Source organism: Clinocottus analis, unplaced genomic scaffold, assembly GCF_023055335.1.
Source record: "Clinocottus analis isolate CAN_PGR_092001 unplaced genomic scaffold, fCliAna1.0.p SCAF_7, whole genome shotgun sequence".
Classification (NCBI taxonomy): Eukaryota; Metazoa; Chordata; class Actinopteri; order Perciformes; family Cottidae; genus Clinocottus; species Clinocottus analis.
Genome location: NW_027176229.1, coordinates 22,318,517 through 22,343,049, shown reverse-complemented (window position 1 = coordinate 22,343,049; position 24,533 = coordinate 22,318,517). Strand labels below are relative to the sequence as shown.

The 24,533-nt window shown below is 45.6% G+C and overlaps 3 protein-coding genes across 3 annotated transcripts in view; 1 reads left to right on the top strand and 2 right to left on the bottom strand.

The window, feature by feature from the left end:
* The window catches only part of pi4kab (phosphatidylinositol 4-kinase, catalytic, alpha b), a 31,093-nt gene extending 9,799 nt beyond the window's left edge, over positions 1–21,294 (top strand). The window contains 36 exon segments of the mRNA XM_068604746.1: positions 3,281–3,389; positions 4,270–4,406; positions 5,053–5,186; positions 6,189–6,271; positions 6,358–6,428; positions 6,539–6,663; positions 6,745–6,826; positions 6,949–7,032; positions 7,287–7,376; positions 7,672–7,791; positions 8,379–8,471; positions 8,556–8,712; positions 9,223–9,350; positions 9,454–9,612; positions 9,704–9,855; positions 9,948–10,055; positions 10,140–10,267; positions 10,369–10,524; positions 10,650–10,729; positions 11,646–11,845; positions 12,438–12,528; positions 13,595–13,675; positions 13,677–13,763; positions 14,424–14,477; positions 14,572–14,692; positions 14,938–15,067; positions 16,477–16,620; positions 16,712–16,782; positions 16,866–16,972; positions 17,957–18,061; positions 18,150–18,275; positions 18,372–18,492; positions 19,495–19,654; positions 19,733–19,822; positions 19,917–20,000; positions 20,114–21,294. Coding sequence (XP_068460847.1) covers positions 3,281–3,389; positions 4,270–4,406; positions 5,053–5,186; positions 6,189–6,271; positions 6,358–6,428; positions 6,539–6,663; positions 6,745–6,826; positions 6,949–7,032; positions 7,287–7,376; positions 7,672–7,791; positions 8,379–8,471; positions 8,556–8,712; positions 9,223–9,350; positions 9,454–9,612; positions 9,704–9,855; positions 9,948–10,055; positions 10,140–10,267; positions 10,369–10,524; positions 10,650–10,729; positions 11,646–11,845; positions 12,438–12,528; positions 13,595–13,675; positions 13,677–13,763; positions 14,424–14,477; positions 14,572–14,692; positions 14,938–15,067; positions 16,477–16,620; positions 16,712–16,782; positions 16,866–16,972; positions 17,957–18,061; positions 18,150–18,275; positions 18,372–18,492; positions 19,495–19,654; positions 19,733–19,822; positions 19,917–20,000; positions 20,114–20,165 — 4,020 coding nt within the window. The 3' untranslated portion in view covers positions 20,166–21,294.
* Positions 1–24,533, bottom strand: part of LOC137779127 (transcription factor BTF3-like) — a 133,914-nt gene that overhangs the window by 22,344 nt on the left and 87,037 nt on the right. The gene's annotated exons all lie outside the window — the stretch shown is intronic.
* On the bottom strand, positions 80–2,763 carry serpind1 (serpin peptidase inhibitor, clade D (heparin cofactor), member 1). The gene is made up of 6 exons (XM_068566592.1): positions 2,495–2,763; positions 1,713–2,356; positions 834–982; positions 597–730; positions 380–524; positions 80–300 (listed from the first exon to the last, which is right to left on the bottom strand). The coding sequence occupies exons 1-6, from the start codon at positions 2,761–2,763 to the stop codon at positions 109–111; spliced, it is 1,533 nt and encodes a 510-aa protein (XP_068422693.1). The 3' UTR covers positions 80–108.

The following is a 24,533-nucleotide window of genomic DNA, read 5'->3' as shown; positions in this document are numbered from 1 at the left end:
ACAAAACAACACGCCGGCTATTTCAATCAGGAATAGTCGGATGTTTCCGAAACCAAACATGGAAATTTCTAGGGAATATATTAGCTTTTTTTTTTTTTTTAGCGAGGTTTAGTTCTGTGAAGGGTTCACCACCCGGCCGATGAAGACGAGGCATTCTGTGCGGTGCTCGTAGATGAGGAAGAGGAAGGGCTGGTTCACGGTGAAGTGGATCTGAGAGGAGAGCGGCATGAAGCCCACCTGGGTCAGAGCGGCCGCCTCGGTGCCCTCCTCGTTCACGGTGATGGTTCCTTGGTGCTTCAGCTAAGGGGAGGAAGAGGAGGAAGAGTATGAAATAGCCTGCATCGCTATCGGTTCGCCTCGTGATTCGGTCTTTACTCACCCAGTTCATGGACACCTTCTCCGACGTCATGCCGGAGAAATCCCCGCTCTCCTGGAACGGGTCGGTGAGGCCCATCTCCTTCAGGTTCGCGATCAGGTCGTAGTTCTGCTCCAGCTTGAAGCGAGGTAGCACCACCTCTCGGGTCCTGCAGGGGGAAGAGAAAGTGTTTCAAAATCTCCATACGTTGCACGATCATAATGTAGCTTCGCGCGAGAGCGCCGCTTCCCTGTTTGTCATGTTTTTGAGCCACTTGTTGACGACGGTGGGGGAGATCTCCTGCTCCAACGCCCTCATGCCGGTGATCTTCCTCGGCAAGGCGATGAGCATGCTGATTTCTCCGGTGTAAGGGAGCTGGGAAAAAAAAAGAAAATAAGAAGCGTCTCGTTAAAAAAAAAAAGATCTTCGTTTTGTCTCCCGGGAGTTGAAGATCTGAACGCCGCGAGGCGCCGCCCACCTGGAGGACGTCGCACTCCAGTTCGTGGTCGGCGGCGGCCAGATAGTTGCCCTTGTTGCTCATCATCGGCACGCGCACGTTTGTCTTCTCGTTGATTCTGAAGTTGCGATAATGAGTCATTTCTTTGGGGAATTTCTGCTCCCACGTGCCTGTCGAACAAATAAGAGTTCACGTGTTTACGCTGTGACTCGACGCGACCGAGCGCACGGAAGCGCTCGTGGAAGTGTGGTGAAAAGTCATGGAAAAGTCATGGGTAATTGGTTATAAGTCATTGAACTTTGGTTTAAAATCATGAACATTTGGTTAAACGTCATAGAAATTGAGTTTAAAGTCATTGAAATTGGGTTTAAAGTAATGAAATGTGGGTATAAGTCATGGAAATGCGGTTTAATGTCATGGAAATTTGGTTTAAAATCATGGAAATTTGGTTTAAAATCATGTAAATTGGGTTTAAAGTATTGGAAATTTGGTTTAATGTCATGGAAATTTGGTTTAAAGTCTTGGAAATTTGGTTTAAAGTCTTGAAAATTTGGTTAAAAGTCTTGGAAATGTGGTTAAAAGTCATGGAAATGTGGGTATAAGTCATGGAAATGTGGGCATAAGTCATGGAAATGTGGGTATAAGTCATGGAAATGTGGGTATAAGTCATGGAAATGTGGGTATAAGTCATGGAAATGTGGTTTACAGTCATGGAAATTTGTTTTAAAATTACAAACATTTGGTTTAAAGTCATGGAAATTTGGTTTGAAGTGATGAAAATTTAGTTTAAAATCACGAAAATATGGTTTAAAATCATGAACATTCAGTTAAAAGTCATGGAAATTTGGTTTAAAGTTAAAAGTCATAAACATTTGCGGACGGTCGGGATGTGTCCCTCACCTTTGAAGTACAGGTAGTTGAGCAGCATCAGCACCATGGCGGGGTCCACGCTCTTCAGCGGCTCCTTGATCAGCCCCTTGGTGAGCTTCAGGATGCGGCGGTTGGCCTTCTTCAGGAAGGCGGCGTCCCCGAAGTCCACCGACTGCGGCTCGGCGAAGTAATACGCCTTGGTCTCGGCGCGGAACGCCTCGTTCACCGCCACGTCCCTCTTGACGTAGACGTCGTTCACGGAGCGCAGCGTGTAGCCGAAGTTCCTCCTGAACAGCCGGTGCGTCAGCTTCCTGAAGAGCTTGTGCACCGTGGCGTTGTCGTAGTGGTGGCTGGCGTTGACGAAGTCGGCGAATCCCAGCGCCCCGTAGATCTGATCCCGCGTGCCGGGCCCCGCCCCGAGCGACATCATCCCCATCGCGACGGAGATCCCGGCGGGCGCCAGCAGGATGTTGTCGCTCTGGTTGACGTCGTTGCGGAGGCTCCGGTAGAGGTTGAAGCCGAAGTCGGCGTTGACCACGTTGAGCCGCCGCAGGCGAGACCGACCGTGGAAGAGCCGCTGGAGCCGGGCGCGCCGGATCTTGGGGTCGGAGGGCTCGGCGAAGATGTCGACGTCCGGGGCCGGCGTGGCGATCTCGTCCACCGCGTCCCCTTCTCTGAAAAAAGAAGCCCGACATTCCCGCCGATGGACAGAGAGAGCGCTCGCGACCGAAGGAGCGGCTCGGCGCCGATCGGCACGAATTATTCGGCGGAGTCGCTAGCGGCGTTTCGCGTCCGTACGCTTCGGTACTCACGTGTAGTCGTCGCTGCCGGCGGCCAGGATCTTATCAAAGTCGATGTAGTCCTCGTCCTCGAAGTCGTCGAAGACCAGGTCGCTCGTCACGGTGTTTTCCTTGTGGAACTCCAGCGGGACGGCCTCCGCCTCGGCGCCCGCCGCCGCTAGCTCGAAGCCCCGTGGGTCCGGTTCGGGGTCGGCGAAGTGAGAGCCGAGGTCTTTGATGCCGGCCTGGGACGGACCGACCAGCAGACAGGCCGCGGAGACGACGACGGCGATGACCCACATGCTGACGGCGTGAGGCGCACGGGAGGGGAACGGACTGTCACAAGGTTTAGGACGACTCTGTGACCGTTTGACTACGTCCGTGGGAACAAAATCAAACGATTTGCGAAAGATTTGACGTAAAAAAAAAATGTCCTCGGTCGGTGAAAGGGTCTTACCTTTACTGTGTGCTGACGGGGAGTGCGGCAGCGCTTCTGTTTGTGGGACTAAGAGCAAAGAATTGAATACAAAACTGAACTTTGATGTCGGCTCCTCCTGAACAAACAGACCAGATCGAACAGACCAAACAGTGCTGTGACTCACTAAACTCTTCACAATTCAGCTAATCTCTCAGAGGATTCCATGAAATAACTATTGAAGGCCCAGTAGTCCGATAAGAGACGCAGTGCAGATGTTTATTGGTGTTTGTTTATGTTTACTGTACATTGAACATGCTTGTGTTTAATGGGATATTCCACGTCACCCCTCCGCCATCAGTCGGGCGATGCCCACATTTATCGTTTATTTTCATGATTTACAGTTGACCAGACGGCTTCCGCCAATCAAGGAGGCCAAGCCCCGCCTCCAGAAGCTGTTCAGGGACTTCTGGTTGTACTCTGTGGTCATGGGGTTCGCCGTGGAGGGATCAGGTGAGCGGCAGGTGTCTTCCTCCTCGAAAAAAGTTCTGCGCTGCGGCACGAAAAAACCCATAAAAATGAGCAGGAGGGGTGAACCGCTTCCACAAAACATTCAGTATTGTGAGGATTCAAGGATCATTTAGTGTCCTTACGCAACACAGAGTTGCACAACAACGCAAGAACAACACGATGAACAAAACAAAAGCAGCGCCGCGTTCCTGCAGGGCTTTTTTAGACTCTGCATCATGATAAATATAATTTATATTGAGTCCAATTCGACTGGCAGGATGGGTTTATATTCTTTTATCATGATTTGCTTGTGTATTATTGATAATGTGGTCATCTATTATTATTTTTTATATACCCAGAATATGATCATGGTGTCTTCTGAACACTTTAAGTTATTAATTAGGTTTAATTTTACAGGGAAAATGTAATTAAGGCGACTCAATGTCAAACCCGACGCTCAGAAATTAACGCAGGTGACCGAATGGGAATGATGATAAATAATAAAAAGATGTTTCCCGCTCTCTGACTTTAGTTGTTTCCATGATAAAAGTTATTGGGGGGGAATACCGGCTCATGAACAGGCAAATCTTTAATAAATAAAGTTGTCTGCAGTCAGTTTGTTGTTGTTTTTTAACACAAAAGATTAACCAGTTGGTGAAAAAATTGTCCCTAACTGAAGGTTTTCACTAATTATGGAGATTAATTTCACACCAGCTGGGGAAATATTTAAATTGTGTGATGAACCGGTTCAATAGATGAGTGAAAAAACAGATGTTTGGCATCTACAAAACATACCGACGGGTGTTATTTCACAGCTTTTAATGATTAAATGAAACGAGAGGTGTCATCAGCGTAACGACATCCACGCGTTGTGTCGTTCCAGGGCTTTGGCCGGAGGAGTGGTACGAAGGCGTGTGCGAGATCGCCACCACGTCGCCTCTGCTCACGTTCCCCAGCGGAGAACCTCTTCGCTCCGAGCTGCAGTACAACTCCGCCCTGAAGAATGACACGGTCACGCCGGTAAAGTGCTTTTTGAAGTGTTTTTAACCCTTAAAAAGTGACCCCGCAGAGTTTTAATTGTCAAAATCTTTGGGATAAATTTATTTCTCCATTCAGAATTCCAGGAACTCCTCAATTTACTTGTTTTTGATCTTCACAAATTCTTAGTTTTATTTGTCTTTTTGTACTTTTTTAATAATAATAATTTTTGTATCACTACCTTTAACCCTCCTATTGTATTTCATGCATGGCTGTGTTTCTTTGCTATGCATTTTAAAATCTATTTATTTAATAATTGATAATTACAAGGTATTCATTAAAATATATATCTTTTGATTACCATAAATAGTTTTCTTCATTTATTTTTTTACCTAAAATATTTGTTATATTACTACAGAAATACAAAAAAAAAAAACATTTTCGTTCATAAATTAAGAAAGGGAAACATTAAATACTGATTTGTGGTACTCAAAAACAAGTTATTTAATGAATACTTTGATAATTAAATCATGAAATAAATTGATTTCCAAAAATATAGAAGGAAAAAAAAAACTCAGCCATGAAATATTGTTTTTGACCCACATTGTGCCTAAGAAGGGGTTTACAGAGCTTGTGTATCAACGGGTTGATCTAACTGATCTTTAATTGAGCCGTCGCTGTCCACCAGGCCGAGCTGAGCGACCTGCGGGCGACCATCAGCAACCTCCTGGACCCGCCTCCTGAGGGATCCGCCCTCATTAACAAGCTGGACTTCGCCATGTCCACGTACCTGCTGTCCGTCTACAGGCTGGAGTACATGAGGTCAGCACCTTTCACCTCCCGGTGTCGCCAGGAGCGTGCGCTTCTCTAGTTTGACCACAAGAGGGCAGCGTTTGATAATATAAATCCTTAAATTTGGTGAAAAGTTTAGAATTGATAAAGTCATGGAAATGTGGTTAAAAGTCTTGGAAATGTAGTTAATAGTCTTGGAAATGTGGTTAAAAGTAATGGAAATTTGGTTTAAAGTCACTGAAATTTGGTTTAAAATCATGAAAATTTGGTTTAAAGTCACTAAAATCTGGTTTAAAATCATGGAAACCTGGTTAAAAGTCTTGGAAACCTGGTTAAAAGTCTTGGAAACCTGGTTAAAAGTCTTGGAAACCTGGTTAAAAGTCTTGGAAATGTGGTTAAAAGTCTTGGAAATGTGGTTAAAAGTCTTGGAAATGTGGTTAAAAGTCTTGAAAATGTGGTTAAAAGTCACTGAAATTTGGTTTAAAGTCACTGGAATTTGGTTTAAAAACGTGAAAATTTGGTTTAAAATCATGAAAATTTGGTTTAAAATTCATGGAAATACCTCCCGGTTTCGCCAGAAGCGTGCGTTTCTGTAGTTTGACCACAAGTGGGCAGCGTTGATAATATAAATCCTTTAATTTGGTGACCCCGACGTGATCGCTTGACCTGGATAAAAGATAAGGAACGAGAGAACGCCGGCCATCCAATAATAATTACACGCTAACAGTGTTGAGAGCTGTACGATGAGCTTTGAGCCGAGACATCTTCACACCACCTGCAGACAAGCTAAACTTCAGTAAGAGAGCGTTGTTTTTTTAGCTCGTGGCTACGTTGCATCTTCATCGTGGGTCACTTTGTTCTGCGGTTTAAAATATCCACAATATTTTTACCTTAATACAGATGCTGTGATTATTACTCAGGACATTTTAGACACGATGGAGTTACGCCTCTTTAGAGTCGCCTCCTGTGTGACGCCTCCTTCCTCCCTTCTTTCCTATCCTTCCTTCCTTCCTTCCTCCTGCACTCTCTCAGGATGCTGCGATCCAACGACCCCGACAGGTTCCAGGTCATGTTTCGATACCTGGAGGACAAAGCCATCCAGAAAGACAAATCTGGTGAGCAGGACGCACCCCGTTCATATCCCGTCATCCTGTTTCCGCATGCCGCGTGACGCTTTTTCTCAAATTTATTATCCTGGCAGGCATGATGCAGTGCATCATATGCGTCGGCGACAAGGTGTTCGACGTCTTCCTCCAGATGATGGCGGAGAAGGTTTGGAGAGCGTGATTTCTCTTCACAAACGAATTAGCATTACATCGTTATTTCCGTCTCACTGGATGACAATCGGAGCACATTTTCTCACGCTTTTCTTTTTTTTTTAGCCGAAGACCAAAGGGCACGAGGAGGAACTGGAGCGACACGCCCAATTCTTATTGATCAACTTCAACCACACCCACAAGAGGATCCGCCGAGTGGCAGACAAGTACCTTTCGGGTTTGGCGGAGACGTGAGTGCATTTAGTTCTTTTCTCTCGTCGTGTTTTGTACGGTACGAATCCTGTTCCTCATTCTGTCTTCACCTCCACCAGATTCCCCCATCTGCTGTGGAGCGGCCGCGTGCTGAAGACCATGCTGGACATCTTGCAGACGCTGTCGCTGTCGCTCAGCGCTGTAAGCATCTCCGAACACAGTGTGGACTGTTACTACTGCTCTGGCGCAAGTCAACAGTCGTAGCTCAAATAATGTGTTTGAGCTTATCGGCTTTCATCGAGTGTCTCCGTTGTTTTATTCAGGACATCCACAAGGATCCGCCGTACTACGACATCCCAGACACTCCCTACAGGATCACTGTTCCTGACACGTACGAGGCCAGAGAGGTGAGTCCCAGACCTGCTGTTGACGCCTGAGACCACCAGAGGGCAGCACTGTGATGGTTTTTAATACAGCAGAAAGTTAGAGGTTTAAGTGGTTCATCATCTTTTGTGACGTTTTTACAGAGCATGACGTGTTTCAGAAAGAGTTGCGACAACAATACGTGTGTGTAGGGATTAGCTATGATTGAAATCGATTTGTCTAACGGCCCTTTTGTCATTAATAATCACATCCCGGTGTCTTCGTCTTCTCCGTCTAGAGCATAGTGAAGGACTTTGCCGCTCGCTGTGGTGAGATCCTGAAAGAGGCAATGAAATGGGCCCCTTCGGTCACAAAGTCCCACCTGCAGGTCGGTTCCTTTCCCTTTTCACGTCTCCTCAGAGTGGAGGTGTGAGACCTCTAATAGAGCCAACACAACTCAATTACAGGGGTTACGTTAATGTAACTGCTGCAACGTTTGACTTCAGAAGTACTTTGAGATACTAAAAGTCTGAACTTCTTTTGTTTTAGAGGATATCTGTCGCTGTTGTTCTATGACTGTTTCCCTTCTCTCTCTCTCTCTCTCTCTCTCTCTCTCTCTCTCTCTTCCCCCCCTCCACTCCTCTTTTCTCTCTTTTCATCCACTCCTGTTGTGTCTCGTGCAGGAATACTTGAACAAGCATCAGAACTGGGTGTCAGGTCTGTCGCAGCACACCGGCCTGGCCATGGCCACAGAGAGCATCCTGCACTTCGCCGGCTACAACAGACAGAGCACTACACTCGGCGTGAGTCACACACACACACACACACACATGTTTGCACACAAACCCCATGTTAAAATCACGGTGATGTAAATTTATCTGAGGCACCCGTCACATTGCAGCAGCAACGTTTCCCTCACTGGCTTTTGGATTTGAAGCTTGTTAACACTGTTCAGTGAACAAATGTGCCATCTAGTTGTGTTGTCAGAGACTTTGTCAGTTGTGTTAACACTCAGCAGAACATACATGCTTTAATATGTTCTCTAGCTCTCTGGACACTGGGGGTTGTCTCGTTATTTATGTCCACGTGTGCATGCTTAGTTGTCCGTGTGACATTGTTTTTGCTTCGCTTGCGCATTGCCTTTTGTGTCCTTGGGCTCAAATTACATGTGTCTTTTCATTTGCTTCATTTGTTGTATTTTGTCTTTATTAAACTGCACCGAACTACCAACTTCCTGGTTGCTTTGCTGGTTTGGCTGGATTTTGCTGGTTGCCCCGTTACTTTCCTGCAATGGACGGGTGGGTTGGTTGGCTGGTTGCCCATTTGGCTCACTGGGTTGTACACCGTTTAGGCCCCTGAGTGGCCCCCCTAAACTTGTTTTGTTCATTAGACCACACAGCTGATGGAGAGACCCGCCTGCGTGAAGAAGGACTACTCCAACTTCATGGCGTCGCTCAACCTGCGCAACCGCTACACCGGAGAGGTGACGTCTCGATGTGGTAACCGTTTGGTCGATGTGTCTTTCTGCATCACCGTGTGATTCACTGCCTGCGTCTGTGCGGTCCAGGTGGCGGGGATGATCCAGTTCTCGGAGGCGACTCAAAGCCATTCGGACCTCAACAAGCTGATAATCCTTCAGATGACCAGCGCTCTGGACAGAAAAGACCCAGAGGCCTTCACCCAGGCCATGTTCAAGATGGCCGCCCTGCTTATAACTACCAAAAGTGAGAGGCATACTTTAAAAAGCATGGGAATTTTGTAAAAAGTCGTGAAAATTTGGTCAAAAGTCATGGAAATGTGTTCAAAAGTCATGAAAATTTTGTTAAAAGTCATAGACAATTGGTTAAAAAGTCATGAAAATTTGGCTAAAAGTCATAAAACTTTGGTCAAAAGTCATAAAGTTGTCAAAAGTCATGAAAATTTGGTTAAAAATCATGAAAGTTTTGTCAAAAGTCATGAAAATATGGTCAAAAGTCATGGAAATGTGTTCAAAAGTCATAAAAATTTGGCTTAAAGTCATGACAATTTGGTCGAAAGTCATAAAACTTTGGTCAAAAGTCATCAAAATTTGGTTAAAAGTCATGGAAATTTGGTTGAAAGTCATGGAAATGTTGAGTGTCTGGAGCATCATATTTGTGGGTTGCATTAAACTCTCAAAATGTCCAGAAAAAGAGAACTAAGTCCATAATAATAATACATGTTCCAGTCCTAACGAGTGTACGCATGTCTCTCAGACTGCAATCCTCAGCTGCTGCACCACCTGTGCTGGTCTCCCCTGAAGATGTTTACCGAGCACGGCATGGAGACCGCCATCGCCTGCTGGGAATGGCTGCTGGCCGCGCACAACGGGGTGGAAGTGCCGGTACGTGTGTTTATCGCCGTCGCGTGAAGCATGCGTGAAATGATTATGTTGCTCCGAGATGAGTTGTGCAGTGAAGCTTCTCTCTCTCTCTCCATCCGCCTAGTTCATGCGTGAGATGGCAGGCGCCTGGCAGATGACGGTGGAGCTGAAGATGGGCCTGTTTTCCGAGGCCAAGGTGGAGGCCGGCCCCCTGGCCGTGTCGGAGGAGAGCCAGCCGGCGCCGTGCGCGCCCGACGTCGTCCCCCACTTCCTCTGGATCGAGGTCAGCGGACGGGGAGAATTGGAGTGAGACGAGACGATTTGCAAAGGTTGGAAATCGTAAATCGTCCCTTTCATTCCTTTCTCCCTTCCAGTTTCTGGTGCAGAGGTTCGAGATAGCCAAGTACAGCAGCGCGGACCAGGTGGAGATTTTCACGGCCATTTTGCAGCGCTCCCTGTCCCTGAGCGTCGGCGGGCCGAAGAGCACCCTGAACCGACACGTCGCCGCCATCGGGCCGAGATTTCGGTGCGGCAGATTTAGTTTATTCCAAAGCGCTGTGACGTTCGGCCGCGAGAGGAGAAGCCCCGTGACCTTAAAAACGTTGGCTTTTGTTTCAGGCTGCTGACTCTGGGTCTGACTCTGCTGCACGCCGACGTCGTGACAAACGCCACCATCAGAAATGTTCTCCGAGAGAAGATCTATTCCACCGCTTTCGACTACTTCAGGTAAAATGTAAAAACACGATCTCAGTCTTGTGTTTGAGTGTGATTCTGCCCACTAACTCTCTTTTTGTGTCTCTTTTTGTGTAGCGTCGCTCCCAAATTCCCCACTCAGACGGATAAGCGGCTGAGGGAAGACATCAGCATCATGATCAAGTTCTATGCCAGCATGCAGTCCGACAAGAAGTACCTGGCAGCCAACCAGCTGGTTCCTCAAGGTACTGCACCGACAGAACTACGGGCCCAATCTCCCAGTGACAATAACGTAGTCAGAGACTTCACACCTTCACGAGCGGATTTGATTTCCCCTTTCCTGCAGAGCCCCAAGACATGAACAGCCTGTCCGTCATCGGAGGGACGGACAGCAGGAACAGTCTGGATGCGGCGATCGGCCAGAGGCAGCAGGTGACCCAGCAGGGCTGGATCAACACCTACCCTCTGTCCTCCGGGATGTCCACCATCTCCAAGAAGTCAGGTAACACACACACACACACACACACACAGGGTGTTAACGTTGCTGTGCTGACACACAAAAACCTTCTGCGTCTCGTCACCAGATGAAATCTTCTGTAATCTGCTGTTTGCTCTGTTTTGTTTCAGGACTGTCTAAAAAAAGCAACAGAGGCAGTCAGCTGCACAAGTACTACATGAAACGTCGGACTCTTCTACTGGCTTTGCTGGTATTTATATTCTTATTATTTACAAATATACACTGCTGTTCAAAGGTTGGAAATGCCCCCGTCTGGTTGTTAATAAAATATCTACATCGGTGTATAAAGGCCCATTTACAGCAGCATCACTCCAGTGTTGTAGTGGAACATTGTGTTTGATAATCGCCTTAAAAGACTAATGGATGAGTAGAAAACTCTTAAACTCTTGTACAGTGATGTTACACAGCTGAAAACAGTTCTGCTGCTGAGAGAAACTGTAAAACTAGCCTTCCTTTGAGCTAGTTTGGTTAAAAGTGATGGAAATATGGTTAAAAGTCATGGAAATGTGGCTAAAAGTTATGGAAATGTGGTTAAAAGTCATGGACATGTGGCTACAAGTCATGGAAATGTGGTCAAAAGTCGGGAAAATTTGGTCTAAAGTCATGGAAATTTGGTTAAAAGTAATTAAAATTTGGTTAAAAGTCATAGAAATGTGATCAAAAGTTATGGAAATGTGGTTAAAAGTTATATAAATGTGGTTAAAAGTTATGGAAATGTGGTTAAAAGTCATGGAAATGTGGTTAAAAGTTATGGACATGTGGTTAAAAGTCTTGGACATTATGTCAAAAGTCATGAGAATTTGGTTAAAAGTCATGGAAATGAGGTTAAAAGTCATGAAATGAGGTCAAAAGTCGGGAAAATTTGGTCTAAAGTCATGGAACTTTGGTTAAAAGTAATTGAAATTTGGTTAAAAGTCATAGAAATTTAATCAAAAGTCATGAAAATCTGGTTAAAAGTTAAAATGTTCTGTTCAATGCCAGAACTTGCAAAGAAACTGTAAATGTGTCTGTGTGACCCCCAAACCTTTAAACGTCAGTGTTTATAAAACAGAACATTTCCCGTCAATTGGTGTAATTTCCTCCGCGTCACGGCCTCTTCTCTTCAGGCCAGCGAGATCGAGCGGCTGACGATCTGGTACAACCCGCTGTCGGCGCAGGAGCTCGCCATCGCCACGGAGCAGTCGGTGGAGACCAGCATCGCCAACTGGAGGTCCAAATACATCAGCCTGACGGAGAAACAGTGGAAGGACAACATCAACCTGGCCTGGAGCATCGCGCCCTACCTCGCCCTGCAGCTGCCGGCCAGGTACTCGGACGCGTGCTCGTGACCCAACACCTGGCGGGCGCGTCTTCTTTTGTAGAGGTCGACGCACAAAAATGACCCCAACACACTGACACACACTTCTGTTAGGTCATTAGTGATGATTGAGATGGATTATTTCTGTGTATTTTTGTCTATAAATACATTTTTTTAAAGTAAAATCCTTTTTTTATTTGATAAAAACACTCAAAGGTTCTATTGTAACTTTACAATGAAAACACATAACACAGACACACACACACAGAAATACAAACCACCAAATTAACTTGTTTAAATTTAAATTCTTTATTCTACCGCTCTTACACCTTAAAGGAGCGATATTATCCTTATTTTCAGATTGATATCCTTGTATTTTACTACAATTTTTAGTACAAGGGTGTTTTCCTCGTGTCTTTATGGTTTCACGGTAATCACACAGCACCAAAACCTGCTTTCTGATCAAAAAAAAAGACACGGAGATCTCAATTTTGGGAAATATGGGACGTAATATGGTGGTTAGACGCGTGGCAAGATGAAGAACATGGATGTGAATGTTGACTGTCGGTCGTGTAACTAACGCGGGTTCTTGTTCTCGCAGGTTTAAAAACACCGAGGCGATCGTCTCGGAGGTGACCCGCCTGGTGCGGATGGATCCGGCCGCCGTGTGCGACGTTCCGGAAGCGGTCAAGGTGAGGAAGGTCGCCCGGCTTCTGGCGGGGAGTCTCCGGCTCGACGGAGCCGACTTACTTTACGGCCAAAACGCTGCTCGTGCACGTGCGATATTACAGCTAGCTTCTTCTATTCCATAGCCGTGTGTGTGTGTGTGTGAGTGTGTGTGAGTGTGTGTGAGTGTGTGTGTGTGTGTGTGTGTGTGTGTGTGTGTGAGGCCAATGTGTTCCCAATGACAAGATGTTCACTCATTAACTTTCATCTTAATAGGCAGGATTTGTGCTTTAGAGGTGGGAATCACCAAAGGTCCCACGATACGACATTATCACGATATTGCGATACATTGAGTATCGCGATATATTGCGATTTATTACCTTTTTTTTTTTAACCGCAAATTGTGTCCCCAAAGGAAAACTTTGTCAATAAAAAAAATAATTGATTTTATTATTCCAGGAACAAAAAGTTAAGAATTGATTAAATAAAAGATCGATACTCGACTTCTGTGTATCGATACAATATCGCCACGTAAAATATCGCGATACTGTGCCGTATCGATTTTTTCAGCAGCCTTTGAAATAAGATCGATGAGACTCTTGTTTTTTTTTACTGATTTGACGTTTTCTCACGTGACTTCTCAACTTCCTTGTTGGTCGCCGCGACTGCGTTCTGCACGAGTGAAGAAGGGAAAAGTAAACTTTTGTTCCGCAGTGTTTTCCTCTCTGTAATCACTCGTGTGAGCTCCTTCCCTCGCGGCTGACTCATCTCCTAATGAGCCTCGTCCCCGCGTGAGGGGAGAAGGCAGCTTTCCCCTGAAGGCTGCCGCGATGTCAGCGGATGATCGTCCTCGACGTCTCGTGCTTGTTTATTTCCCCGTCGCTTCGCTAACTAATAGACGTACGGTATTTCCTCCGGAGGCTTGTTAGCGCGCCCGGCGGTCTCGGGGTCGCGACCTCGCGATCCGATTCGCGGAGGGAGAGACGGATCCGGGGCGCCGAGTATCGATCGGCGTGTCGGCTTGAGCGGGAATCATTTCTGAAATCGCTTTTTTAAAAATGTTTTCTTTGTGCGTTTGCTTCTTTTCGTCAGTTCCTGGTGACGTGGCACACGATCGACGCCGACTCTCCGGAGCTGAGTCACATCCTCTGCTGGGCGCCGGCCGATCCCCCGGACCGGACTGTCCTACTTCTCCTCCATGTACCCCCCCCACCCGCTCACGGCCCAGTACGGGGTCAAAGTACTCCGCTCCTTTCCTCCCGTATGTTACACACACACACACACACACACACACACACACACAGTGTTGACATTGCTTCTACGGCAGTACATAGGAAGTGTTGTACTTTTTACTCCATTTATTTGATAATCAACTGGTGAAGTAGGATGTATTATTATAGATAAAGCTACCCAAAGAAATGCACAAAGAAATACAATTAAAAAAATTAAGTAATTCTGAATACATAAAATATAAATAATTTAAATAAATAAAATATAATTAATAATAAAGTAATTCTAAAAAAATAAAATAAAGTATTTTTAAAGAAATACAATACAAATAATTATGATACATGAATAAAATATTATGAATATTTTTATACACAAAAAATACAAAAAAGTCATTTTAAATAAAATAATTATAAATAGAATAAATATTATTAATAATAGAAATTTAAAAAATAAAGTATACAAAGTAATGTCAACTAGCTCCACTATCACCAAAACCTCATAAAAACAAAATATGTATGTTATATTTTAAAATGTATTGTTCTGAAGTACTTTTTCTTTTGGTACTTCAAGTACATTTGTAGATTTAGACGTAGCATCTCAGACGTTACTGATTCAACATTCGATGTAACTGTGGCTTTAAAGCTTTTTTAACTCACAGGTTATTTTATATTTTTTCTCCATCTTTTTCTAGGACGCCATTTTGTTTTACATTCCTCAAATTGTCCAGGCGCTCCGTTACGACAAGGTAAATATTGGACTTTTTGAATGTTTTCAAAGCACATGCATATCTTCAGATTATTAACATCACGGCGCCCCCCCCCCCCCCCCGCTCGGTGTAGATGGGCTACGTGAGAGAGTACATCATGTGGGCCGCTCAGAAGTCCCAGCTGCTGGCGCACCAGTTCATCTGGAACATGAAGACCAACATCTACCTGGACGAGGAAGCCAACCAGAAAGACCGTGAGACGCCCGACACATTCAGATCCACGCCGCACACACAAAACCCCGAGAACACACAAATGTCAAAAAGCCATCGCCTTCTCTCTCTCTCTCTCTCTCTCTCTCTCTCTCTCTCTCTCTCTCTCTCTCTCTCTCTCTCTCTCTCTCTCTCTCTCTCTCTCTCTCTCTCTCTCTCTCTCTCTCTCTCTCTCTCTCTCTCTCTCTCTCTCTCTCTCTCTCTCTCTCTCTCTCTCTCTCTCCTGCAGCCGACATCGGTGAGCTGCTGGAGCAGATGGTGGAGGAGATCACCGGCTCTCTCTCCGGCCCGGCTCAAGACTTCTACCAGAGAGAGTTCGACTTCTTCAACAAGATCACCAACGTGTCGGCCCTCATCAAGTATGATCATCACTTTTTAGTCTTCTTTTCTTTTTTAAAGTCGACGCCAGCGACAATACTGTGAGCCGTTAAGCTGAGCGATTGTCATATAAAACTGTAAGTCACAGTTTGTTTTAATGGGGAAAGAACAAGTTGTATCGCTGCATTTGGATGCATGGAACAGCATAAGTCATATAGAAATGAAATATATGGTTTGGTGCATGAGAAAATTAAAATATCACAGATTTAAATGGGCCCCAATGCAAATGTTGGAGTCCTCGCCTGAATGTTCTCTGTTCTAAACCCTCTGTAACTTTGTTCTGCTTCTCTTTATCAAAGTCAACATTTGCAGAGAGAATGTTCACATGTTGAATGTTCACATGTTGAATGTTCACATGTTGTGTGATGGTTTGTTAGAGTTGGACTTTACAGCTGCATCATTTCAAACTAATAATCATCCTGAAAATGTTTTTTTTTTATAGGCGGACCTGAAACCGTTTTCTATCGGGCTTTGTCTTCTGCAAGTAAATGTCCCTTTTGGTTAAAAGGCTGCAACATGTCCTGCATAGGCCTGCGACACACAACCGTGTGTTAATGTACCGGCTGCGTCTGAACTTTAAGCCACTGAGGTGCTGCATAGATCGCTTCCTTAAAGGGATGTTTATCGCTACTAATACATCCAAACCACTACAATAACCTGGCGGTCTTATAAAAGCTGTTTGTGCTCCTCCATCCAGCGACAACTGTCCCAAAACGAGTACCCGATATTGTAAATCACCCAAAGCACATGGGGAACACCTACTGGACCCATTTGGGTGTGAAATACGCGAGGAAAAGGGTTCACTCGTTATCTCCAGCGCGGCATTGTGGGATAAAGAGAAACTTTCATGAAAGTAAGACACTGGTCTTTTGCCAAAGGCCTCAAGGTCGTCCTGCAGTTTAACTTTCCTGTCGCCCCTCGGCGATGTTGAAGGTGTTTATGAGGTGATAACAAGTGTTTCCCCCCTGAGCCAAGGTGTTGTGTTCCTTCCCCTCGCCTCGCACCACCTGCGGTCTAATCTCTAAATCCCTTTGTTGTTCATTTGTTTAGCTATTGGTGGCGGTGCCGTCTCTCCGATTACGCTCCGGTCTGGAGGTTTCCTGACAGGGCCCCATTATCGCCGGCTCTCCGGGAGTGTTTTGTCGGCCCGCTAGAGGAAGACAAATCCCCCTCGGCCCTCATTACGCCGCTAATTGCAACTCTCCGGGGCTTCCCGCTCTCTATTACTCTCCACCCCAGTGACTCCCTTCTGTGAATAACAGACTGTCACTAGTGCTCTGAAGTCAACCGGCGAGATACCCATGCATGCTGTGCTCGGTCGGGGCAGTCGCACAGGTGTGGAAACTCTCGTGTGTTCAACTTGTTTTTTTGTTTTTCTCGTCTTCATCAGACCGTTCCCCAAAGGGGAGGAGAGGAAGAGGGCCTGCCTGGAAGCCATGTCCCAGATCCAAGTCCAGCCCGGCTGTTACCTCCCCAGTAACCCGGAGGCCGTGGTCTTGGATATAGACTACAAGTCTGGGACCCCCATGCAGAGGTGGGCCTCAAAACTAGCTTCCTTAATGCTTAAAAAACAGGTTTTCCAAAAAAGAAATGCGAGTCCTAAAGTCCTTTGCGTCTCCGTTTAGCGCTGCCAAAGCGCCGTACCTGGCCAAGTTCAAAGTGAGGAGGTGTGGAGTCATCGAGCTGGAGAAAGAAGGTACTCGGATGAAACTTAAGCCGACATTGGTTTTCTCAAGCTTGCTTTGTGTAAACACTGCGTCTCCATTTTCCTCCCCTCAGGTCTGAAGTGTCGCTCAGACTCCGTCGACGAGGTGAAGAGCGAGGAGGAGGCCAAGAGGATCTGCTGGCAGGCGGCCATCTTTAAAGTGGGAGACGACTGCCGACAGGTCTCTGTTTCACAATCTTCCCCCTTTTTTAGTTTTTTTTGCCCGCTGCACCGCTGCCTCCAATGACGCGGCCCGATCGTTCCCCTGTTTCGTCCTCTGTGTTCACAGAGCTAATGTTAGCTCACGTTAGTTCATGTTAGCTCATGTAAGTTCATGTAAGTTCACGTTAGCTCATGTTAGTTCATGTAAGTTCACGTTAGTTCATGTTAGATCATGTTAGCTTATGTTAGTTCATGTTAGCTTACGTTAGTTCACGTTAGTTCATGTAAGTTCATGTAAGTTCATGTTAGCTCATGTAAGTTCATGTTAGCTCATGTAAGTTCATGTTAGTTCATGTTAGCTCATGTTAGTTCATGTTAGTTCATGTTAGCTCATGTTAGTTCATGTTAGTTCATGTTAGCTCATGTAAGTTCATGTTAGCTCATGTTAGTTCATGTTAGCTCATGTTAGTTCATGTTAGCTTATGTTAGTTCATGTTAGCTTACATTAGTTCACGTTAGTTCATGTAAATTCATGTTAGTTCATGTTAGCTCATGTAAGTTCATGTTAGCTTACGTTAGTTCACGTAAGTTCATGTTAGCTCATGTTAGTTCATGTTAGTTCATGTAAGCTCATGTTATTTCACGTTAGCTCATGTTAGCTCATGCAAGCTCATGTTAGTTCACGTTAGCTCATGTTAGCTCATGTAAGCTCATGTTAGCTCATGTTAGTTCACGTTAGCTCATGTTAGCTCATGTAAGTTCACGTTAGCTTACGTTAATTCACGTTAGCTTACGTTAGTTCACGTTAGCTCACGTTAGTTCATGTTAGTTTCATGTTAGTTTCATGTTAGCTCATGTAAGTTCACGTTAGCTCACGTTAGTTTCATGTTAGTTTCATGTTAGTTCATGTAAGTTCATGTAAGTTAGCTCATGTAAGTTCACGTTAGCTCACGTTAGTTGACATGGCCTGACTGTTCCCCTGTTTCGTCCTCTGTGTTCACAGGACATGCTGGCTCTTCAGATCATCAGCCTATTTAAGAACATCTTCCAGCTGGTGGGCCTGGACCTCTACGTGTTTCCTTACAGGGTGGTGGCCACGGCCCCCGGAGTGAGTTCACCTCAAACCTTTTTTTCCCCCCCACGTTTCTCCGCGCGCCGCTTCCTGACGGGAGCTAACGCAACGGCTTTTTCCACAGTGCGGAGTGATCGAGTGCATCCCGGACTGCAAGTCCCGGGACCAGCTGGGCCGACAGACGGACTTCGGCATGTACGACTATTTCCGGAACCAGTATGGAGATGAATCCACGCTGGCCTTCCAGAAGGTCACTTGCACATTTTAAAACCAATTCGACCATATTTCTTCAAGCGCTCGTCGCTTCTATCTGCTTAACGGGGTTTGGCTGATGTTCTTTTTTCAGGCGCGGTACAACTTCATCCGCAGTATGGCGGCTTACAGCTTGCTGCTCTTCCTGCTGCAGATAAAAGACCGACACAACGGCAACATCATGCTGGACAGCCAGGGCCACCTCATCCACATCGGTGCGTATTGTGAGCGTTGTGTGCTTCTGATGCGAGTTAAACAGTAAATGGACGGCGCTTTTAGCTCATGTGAGCTCATGTTAGTTTGTTAGCTCATGTGAGCTCATGTGAGCTCATGTGAGCTCATGTGAGCTCATGTGAGCTCATGTTAGCTCATGTTAGCTCATGTTAGTTTAAGTTAGTTCATGTGAGCTCATGTGAGCTCATGTGAGCTCATGTTAGTTCATGTTAGTTCATGTTAGTTCATGTTAGCTCATGTGAGTTCATGTTAGTTCATGTTAGTTCATGTTAGCTCGTGTTAGTTCGTGTTAGCTCGTGTTAGTTCATGTAAGCTCATCTTAGCTCATGTTAGCTCATCTTAGCTCATGTTAGTTCATGTTAGCTCATCTTAGCTCATGTTAGTTCATGTGAGTTCATGTAAGCTCATGTGAGTTCATGTTAGTTTATGTTAGCTCATATTAGTTCATCTTAGCTCATCCTAGCTCATGTTTGCTCACGTTAGCTCATATTAGTTCATGTAAGTTCATGTTAGTTTCATGTTAGCTCATATTAGTTCATCTTAGCTCATCCTAGCTCATGTTTGCTCACGTTAGCTCATATTAGTTCATGTAAGTTCATGTTAGTTTCATGTTAGCTCATATTAGTTCATGATAGCTCATCTTAGCTCATGTTAGCTCATATTAGTTCCTGTTAGTTTCATGTTTGCTCACCTTAGCTCACGTTAGCTAACGTTAGTTCATGTTAGCTTGTGTTGGCTCATGTGAGCTCGTGTTTGCTCACGTTAGCTCACGTTAGCTCATGTTGATCCACCCGTAGTTTGTACCACATGTTGTCGTGAGATCCCTAAAGTGCCTCCAAACCTTTTACTTCAAATAATTTAGCATCATTCCGTCTCCAGTCTTCAGCAACCGCTTCTAAGTGACTGTATTTGTAATCACAGCCATGCATCACCCTCCTGCCGCAGCGCTTATTATACATTATATGTTTGCGCTCGGTCCCCAGACTTCGGCTTCATCTTTGAAAGCTCTCCCGGCGGGAACCTCGGCTGGGAGCCCGACATCAAGCTGACGGACGAGATGGTGATGATCATGGGCGGGAAGATGGAGGCCACGCCGTTCAAATGGTTCATGGAGATGTGCGTGAGGGGATACCTGGCCGTCAGGTGAGTACGCTCAAAACGGTGTTCACTCGCGCCCTGGAGAACGTCACGCTAACGTCACGCTTTCCTCCCGTGAATCAGGCCCTACATGGATGGCGTGGTCTCGTTAGTGACGCTCATGCTGGACACCGGCCTCCCCTGCTTCAGAGGGCAGACCATCAAACTGCTCAAGTGAGTCGCCGCGAACGTGAAAACGCCTTTTTGCGTGTCCTCCGATGTCGCCGCTCACACTCTCTTCCCCCCCCCCCTCTCCCTCACTTCCTAGGCAGCGGTTCAACCCCGGGTTGAGCGAGAAAGACGCAGCTTCCTTCATCATCAAAGTCATCCAGAACTGCTTCCTCAGCAACAGGTCGGTGCAGAGCCTCGGCGGTTCGAATCCCCTCCTTCTGTTCCTCTTCATCCTGATCGTGCAGAGAGCGTTACTCACATTTGCTCCTTTTTATTCTTATTTTTGTCTTACAGGAGTAAAACCTACGACATGATCCAGTATTACCAAAACCAGATCCCATACTAGACGTCTGTGCCTGGGCATGTGCTTATTTTTAGCTGGTACATGGTGTGTGTGTGTGTGTGTCTGTGTGTGTGTGTCTGTGTGTGTGTGTGTGTGTTCGCGTATGTGCCTTGGTTATTCAAGTTCAACATTGGAGATTGTCGCTCATTGTTTTTTTCGCTGAGTGTTGGATGTTTTCCTCTCAAACCGCATTTTCTCACTCAGTCCATCCCACTTTATTTATTACGTTGTGCTGAAACCAATGTTGTTTTTAACTATTATGTTATTGCACTAGCGTCTTCCTCTTCGCGCGCTTAAAATAAATAGAAGGAGAAAAAAAACCTCCTCGGTAATTTGCACATTCAGTAAATAGCTAATCGGGAGTCTGTGCCAGTTTTAAAATCACTTGTGATGTTTGTGAATGTGGATTTTAGACGGGGTTTGAGATGTAATTGTAGATGAAATTCGGCTATTTGAAGTAGCCGAAGTAGAAGCCGGTTCCAGTTCTGACCAAAGTGGCCTATCCCTCCACCTCGTACGCGACTGTGCTTCTCTCTTTAACGGACCAATCGGAGTTCTTTGACCTGTAGCATGGTGCTTGTGTTGTATGTAACAGTGACTGTATGTACATGAGTTACACTGTCTTTGGGTTTTCCATATTTGCTGTTACTTGGGGGGGGAAATGACACGAGTTTTGTATATTTATCATTGCCAAAAGGGGGAGGGGAAAGACTTCACGCACATAAATCTAACTTTTTCTATCGTTTTGTGGAGACGGAGGACGAGACACAGCTTGAATGTCGAGGAGTCGCATGAAGTTAAGTGTAAACTATCATGTCGTTTGTGTCCAATGTGGCTTTTTTTTTCCGGTGGAAGTTTCTTTTGTAACCCAAAGTGCTGTGCCACGTGACCATGTTGGATATAGCTTAACCATCGTGTCATGTGACCGACTGTAAAGACTTTGGCTCTCTTTGTATATTTATATCCGCGGCCCATCGTCAGTCTCTTTTTCTATCGTCATGCCTTTTGAATGAGAATGCATGAGATACAAAAAAGCAAAATCACATAAAGATATATATACTTAAAGAAGCTCGCTGGTGGTGTTTTATTTATTATTCTTTATAATAGAGTCTTGTTACACTTCATGGGACCTGAAAGTCACGTTGTTTACGAGCTACACATTAGCAGATGCAGAGAAACCAATAAAAAAAGGTTATTTTATCATGTTGACAACTTTGTCTACTGACTTTTTACAACACAATTTACCAGGACATTTGATGTTTCACGACCTTTATTATAATTAGGCTTTCTCGTGACTTTTTTTTACTTACTATAATGTTTATTTGACATACTTTCTGACATACTATACTGATAATGTAGTTTTTATTTTACCCTTCCATCGGCTCCAACGCTTTGGAGTTTCTTCCTTTTTTGCTTTATAAACCTGATTATATGCTTATATATTTACTTATATATTTATATGCTTATATATTTACATTTACATTTTTTAAATATATATTTTCTAAGTGTGACATACTGTACTTAAACATAGCTGCAGAGTCAGAAAGAAGTGAAGGGCGTCGTCCTCCAGATTATTGGTGAGTTATTAAATATTGATTAATTGTGTTCTCTCATTCTTTACAATAACACGAGTATGAACAAAACAGATGAAGCTATGAAGAAAGAAAAAAGGAGAGGAATGAAAAACCAAATTAGGAAGAATGAGTTATCATTTATTGATTGCTTAAAAAAAGAAAAGTCCCTTTTGGAATAAAGATACGATTAAAGACGGGAAGGAGAAGCTTTCAGAGGATCACCGACCTGTGTGTGTGTGTGTGTGTGTGTGTCTGTGTGTGTGTGTGTGTGTGTGTGTGTGTGTGTGTGTGTGTCTGTCTGTGTGTCTGTGTGTGTGTGACTCACAAGGTGAGCTCATGTTTCCCTTCACCTGCACGCTGTAGCTTCACCTAACGTCCACCAGAGGGCAGCACATATTGACTCGTGTGTCTCACTGTTTCTCGTTGTGAGGTTAGAGGAGCAGTTGAGATTGATTCAAAGATGTTAGATGGCGCTCAATCGGCTCAACTGCGGCGTTTGTTGTTGTTTAGAGGAACCGCTCTTCGTTGACGACGCGCGAGACGCTGAAGCGACGGCGTCTCGGCCGTCGGCGGCGTCTCCCTGTCGGACAGCGAGGCGACGAGGCGGTCGGTCTCTGCTGTCTGAGGCCGATCTTGACCTCTGACAGCAGCGTGACCTCAAGCGGAGGCCGTCCCGCGTTCGCCTGTTCCTCCTGGAACGCCGTGGACAGCCCGGTCAACCAAAAACAACAACAACAACAACCTCTTATAGGACAGACCGAATATTTCTTTAACGATTCAGAAGTTTGAAAAATTCGAACCAAAAAAAGAGGCCAAAATGCAAAAGAGATGGTCTTCGCTTTTGCTCTCATTGTGTGCAAATTACTATCATTTGTTTGTGTGTGTGTGTGTGTCTGTGTGTGTGCGTGTGTGTCTGAGGAAAGGGTCGACGCAGCTCAAGCCAACACGCTTGGGGCCAAATTGCGAGCGAGAGATGCGGAGAGCCGAGATCCCATGACGGCACACTCGGCTGCTCGTGCTTTTAATTCTCACAGCCGACACACACAGACACACACACACAGACACACACACACACACAGCGGCAGTTGAAATGAGAAGCCGGCAGATTTAATTGAAGAAAGACGTGGTTGTTTACCTTTCTGGATATACTCCATTTGGTTAATATTTCATTGCACACAGACGTCCGGAGGGGAAACACCTTGATGTATTTTTGATGAGATCAGATCACTGACGGTCATGGCTGCTCCCCGTGGTCCTGCAGGTGTACTGATCTAATCTGTGTGTGTGTCTGTGTGGACATTAAAGTAGAGTGACACACTCGTAACTCAGCCTCACAAATCCTGAATGACAACGATTGTGGCTCAGCGTCGTGTTGTGAGGATGAAGGTATCCACAACGTCCAACTCCTGAACGTGTTCCTCATATTCTGTCATTAATCAAAGGAATCGAACAAATATCAACACAAACTCCACCGCTGAGAGGAAACGAGAAGACGCCTCAATGTCATGAACATAATGTGTGTCGACGTGAACACAACGACCCGACGGACACAAAGAATTAGGAATAAGTTGTGCATTGACTATTAAAATGACTGAAAGGAAAGTCATTAATGTTTGACGCTACACACAAAGACATATTGATGCCGGCAGTGTGTGTTCATGTGGGAGGTGTGTGTGTCTCTCTCTCTCTCTGGGTGGTACACGCTCATCTGTGGGCGGCGGCGTTGGAGGGATTGATATTTGAATTGTCAGCGCGTGTGAGTGATAATCCACCATGTGCATACTGAGGTGTTTCTATCAGCTCATGCATGGATTGTAAAATTGGCTAAAACCACCTGAGCTAATAACTAAATCTCTCTCTCTCTTTATCTCCGTACATCCTTGTTCGTCACATGCTGCCGGCCGTCTTGTGACACATCCGTGCTGTACCGCGCTGTGCGGCCGCTGTGTGCTGTGCAATAATAATGAACTCTCTCCTCTGAAGCGTTCCAGCCATTAAAGCTGTGAGGAAGTGAGGCGGAGCAGAAAGGGCCGTTTGTCCAGAGGCCGGCGCAGACAGTCGGGCCTATTGATGAGACGCTGGAGCTAATCAGGAATAGCGGCCGCCGAGGCCCTGAATAGCAGTTTGAAAAAAGAAAAACGCATTTAATGAGGGCGAAAAGGGAAGTCAGCGTCACACACACACACACACACACACACAAGTCTGGCAAAGATGTGTATTTTCATGTCATTGGGGCATCCAATAAAAACTAAATGGGCGGTTGACTGTGATGTCAACCACGTGGTTAGCATGTAGCTGTAACGCAAACGAGTCGCAGCTTAAGGATTAAGTCGCTAATTTTCGGACAGCAAAGTTAGCAAAGACTCAATTATTTCTGATGGACGCGTGTTCACGGGCACGACACACACGACGTAACGTAAAAGTCGGGTTACAAGCCGCTAATGCCTTCGGTGGTTGCCCCCGCTGTAGCTAGCTAGCGCTCCCGCTAGCTCCCCGCTGCTGCTGTCCGCGTCCTCGCTGCCCGAGTCGGGGGTCTAGTCGAGGCCGGTCCTGCTACATTTAGCCAGCTAGCAGCGGCGCTAGCTGGCTACAACGGGGAACTAGTGGGAGCTAGCTAGCTACAGCGGGGACAACCACCGAAGGTAGTAGCAGTAGCGGTAGCTTTTACGGTACGTGCATTGGAGATGCCAGTTTGAGACTCCTCACTGACATAAATGGTGGGTGGACAAAATAATAGAAACACCTCTCCTTTACATCTGAGCAGCCGAACACAGTCGAAGAGCAACGCAACAGAGTG

Excerpts from the sequence above, each read along its gene's own strand:
- serpind1 (XM_068566592.1), bottom strand. The coding sequence starts at position 2,763 with ATGTGGGTCATCGCCGTCGTCGTCTCCGCGGCCTGTCTGCTGGTCGGT. Across the intron at positions 983-1,712 it reads CAACTACCTGTACTTCAAAG|GCACGTGGGAGCAGAAATTC; the intron begins GTGAGGGACACA and ends TTTGTTCGACAG. Across the intron at positions 731-833 it reads TGGAGTGCGACGTCCTCCAG|CTCCCTTACACCGGAGAAAT; the intron begins GTGGGCGGCGCC and ends TTTTTTTCCCAG.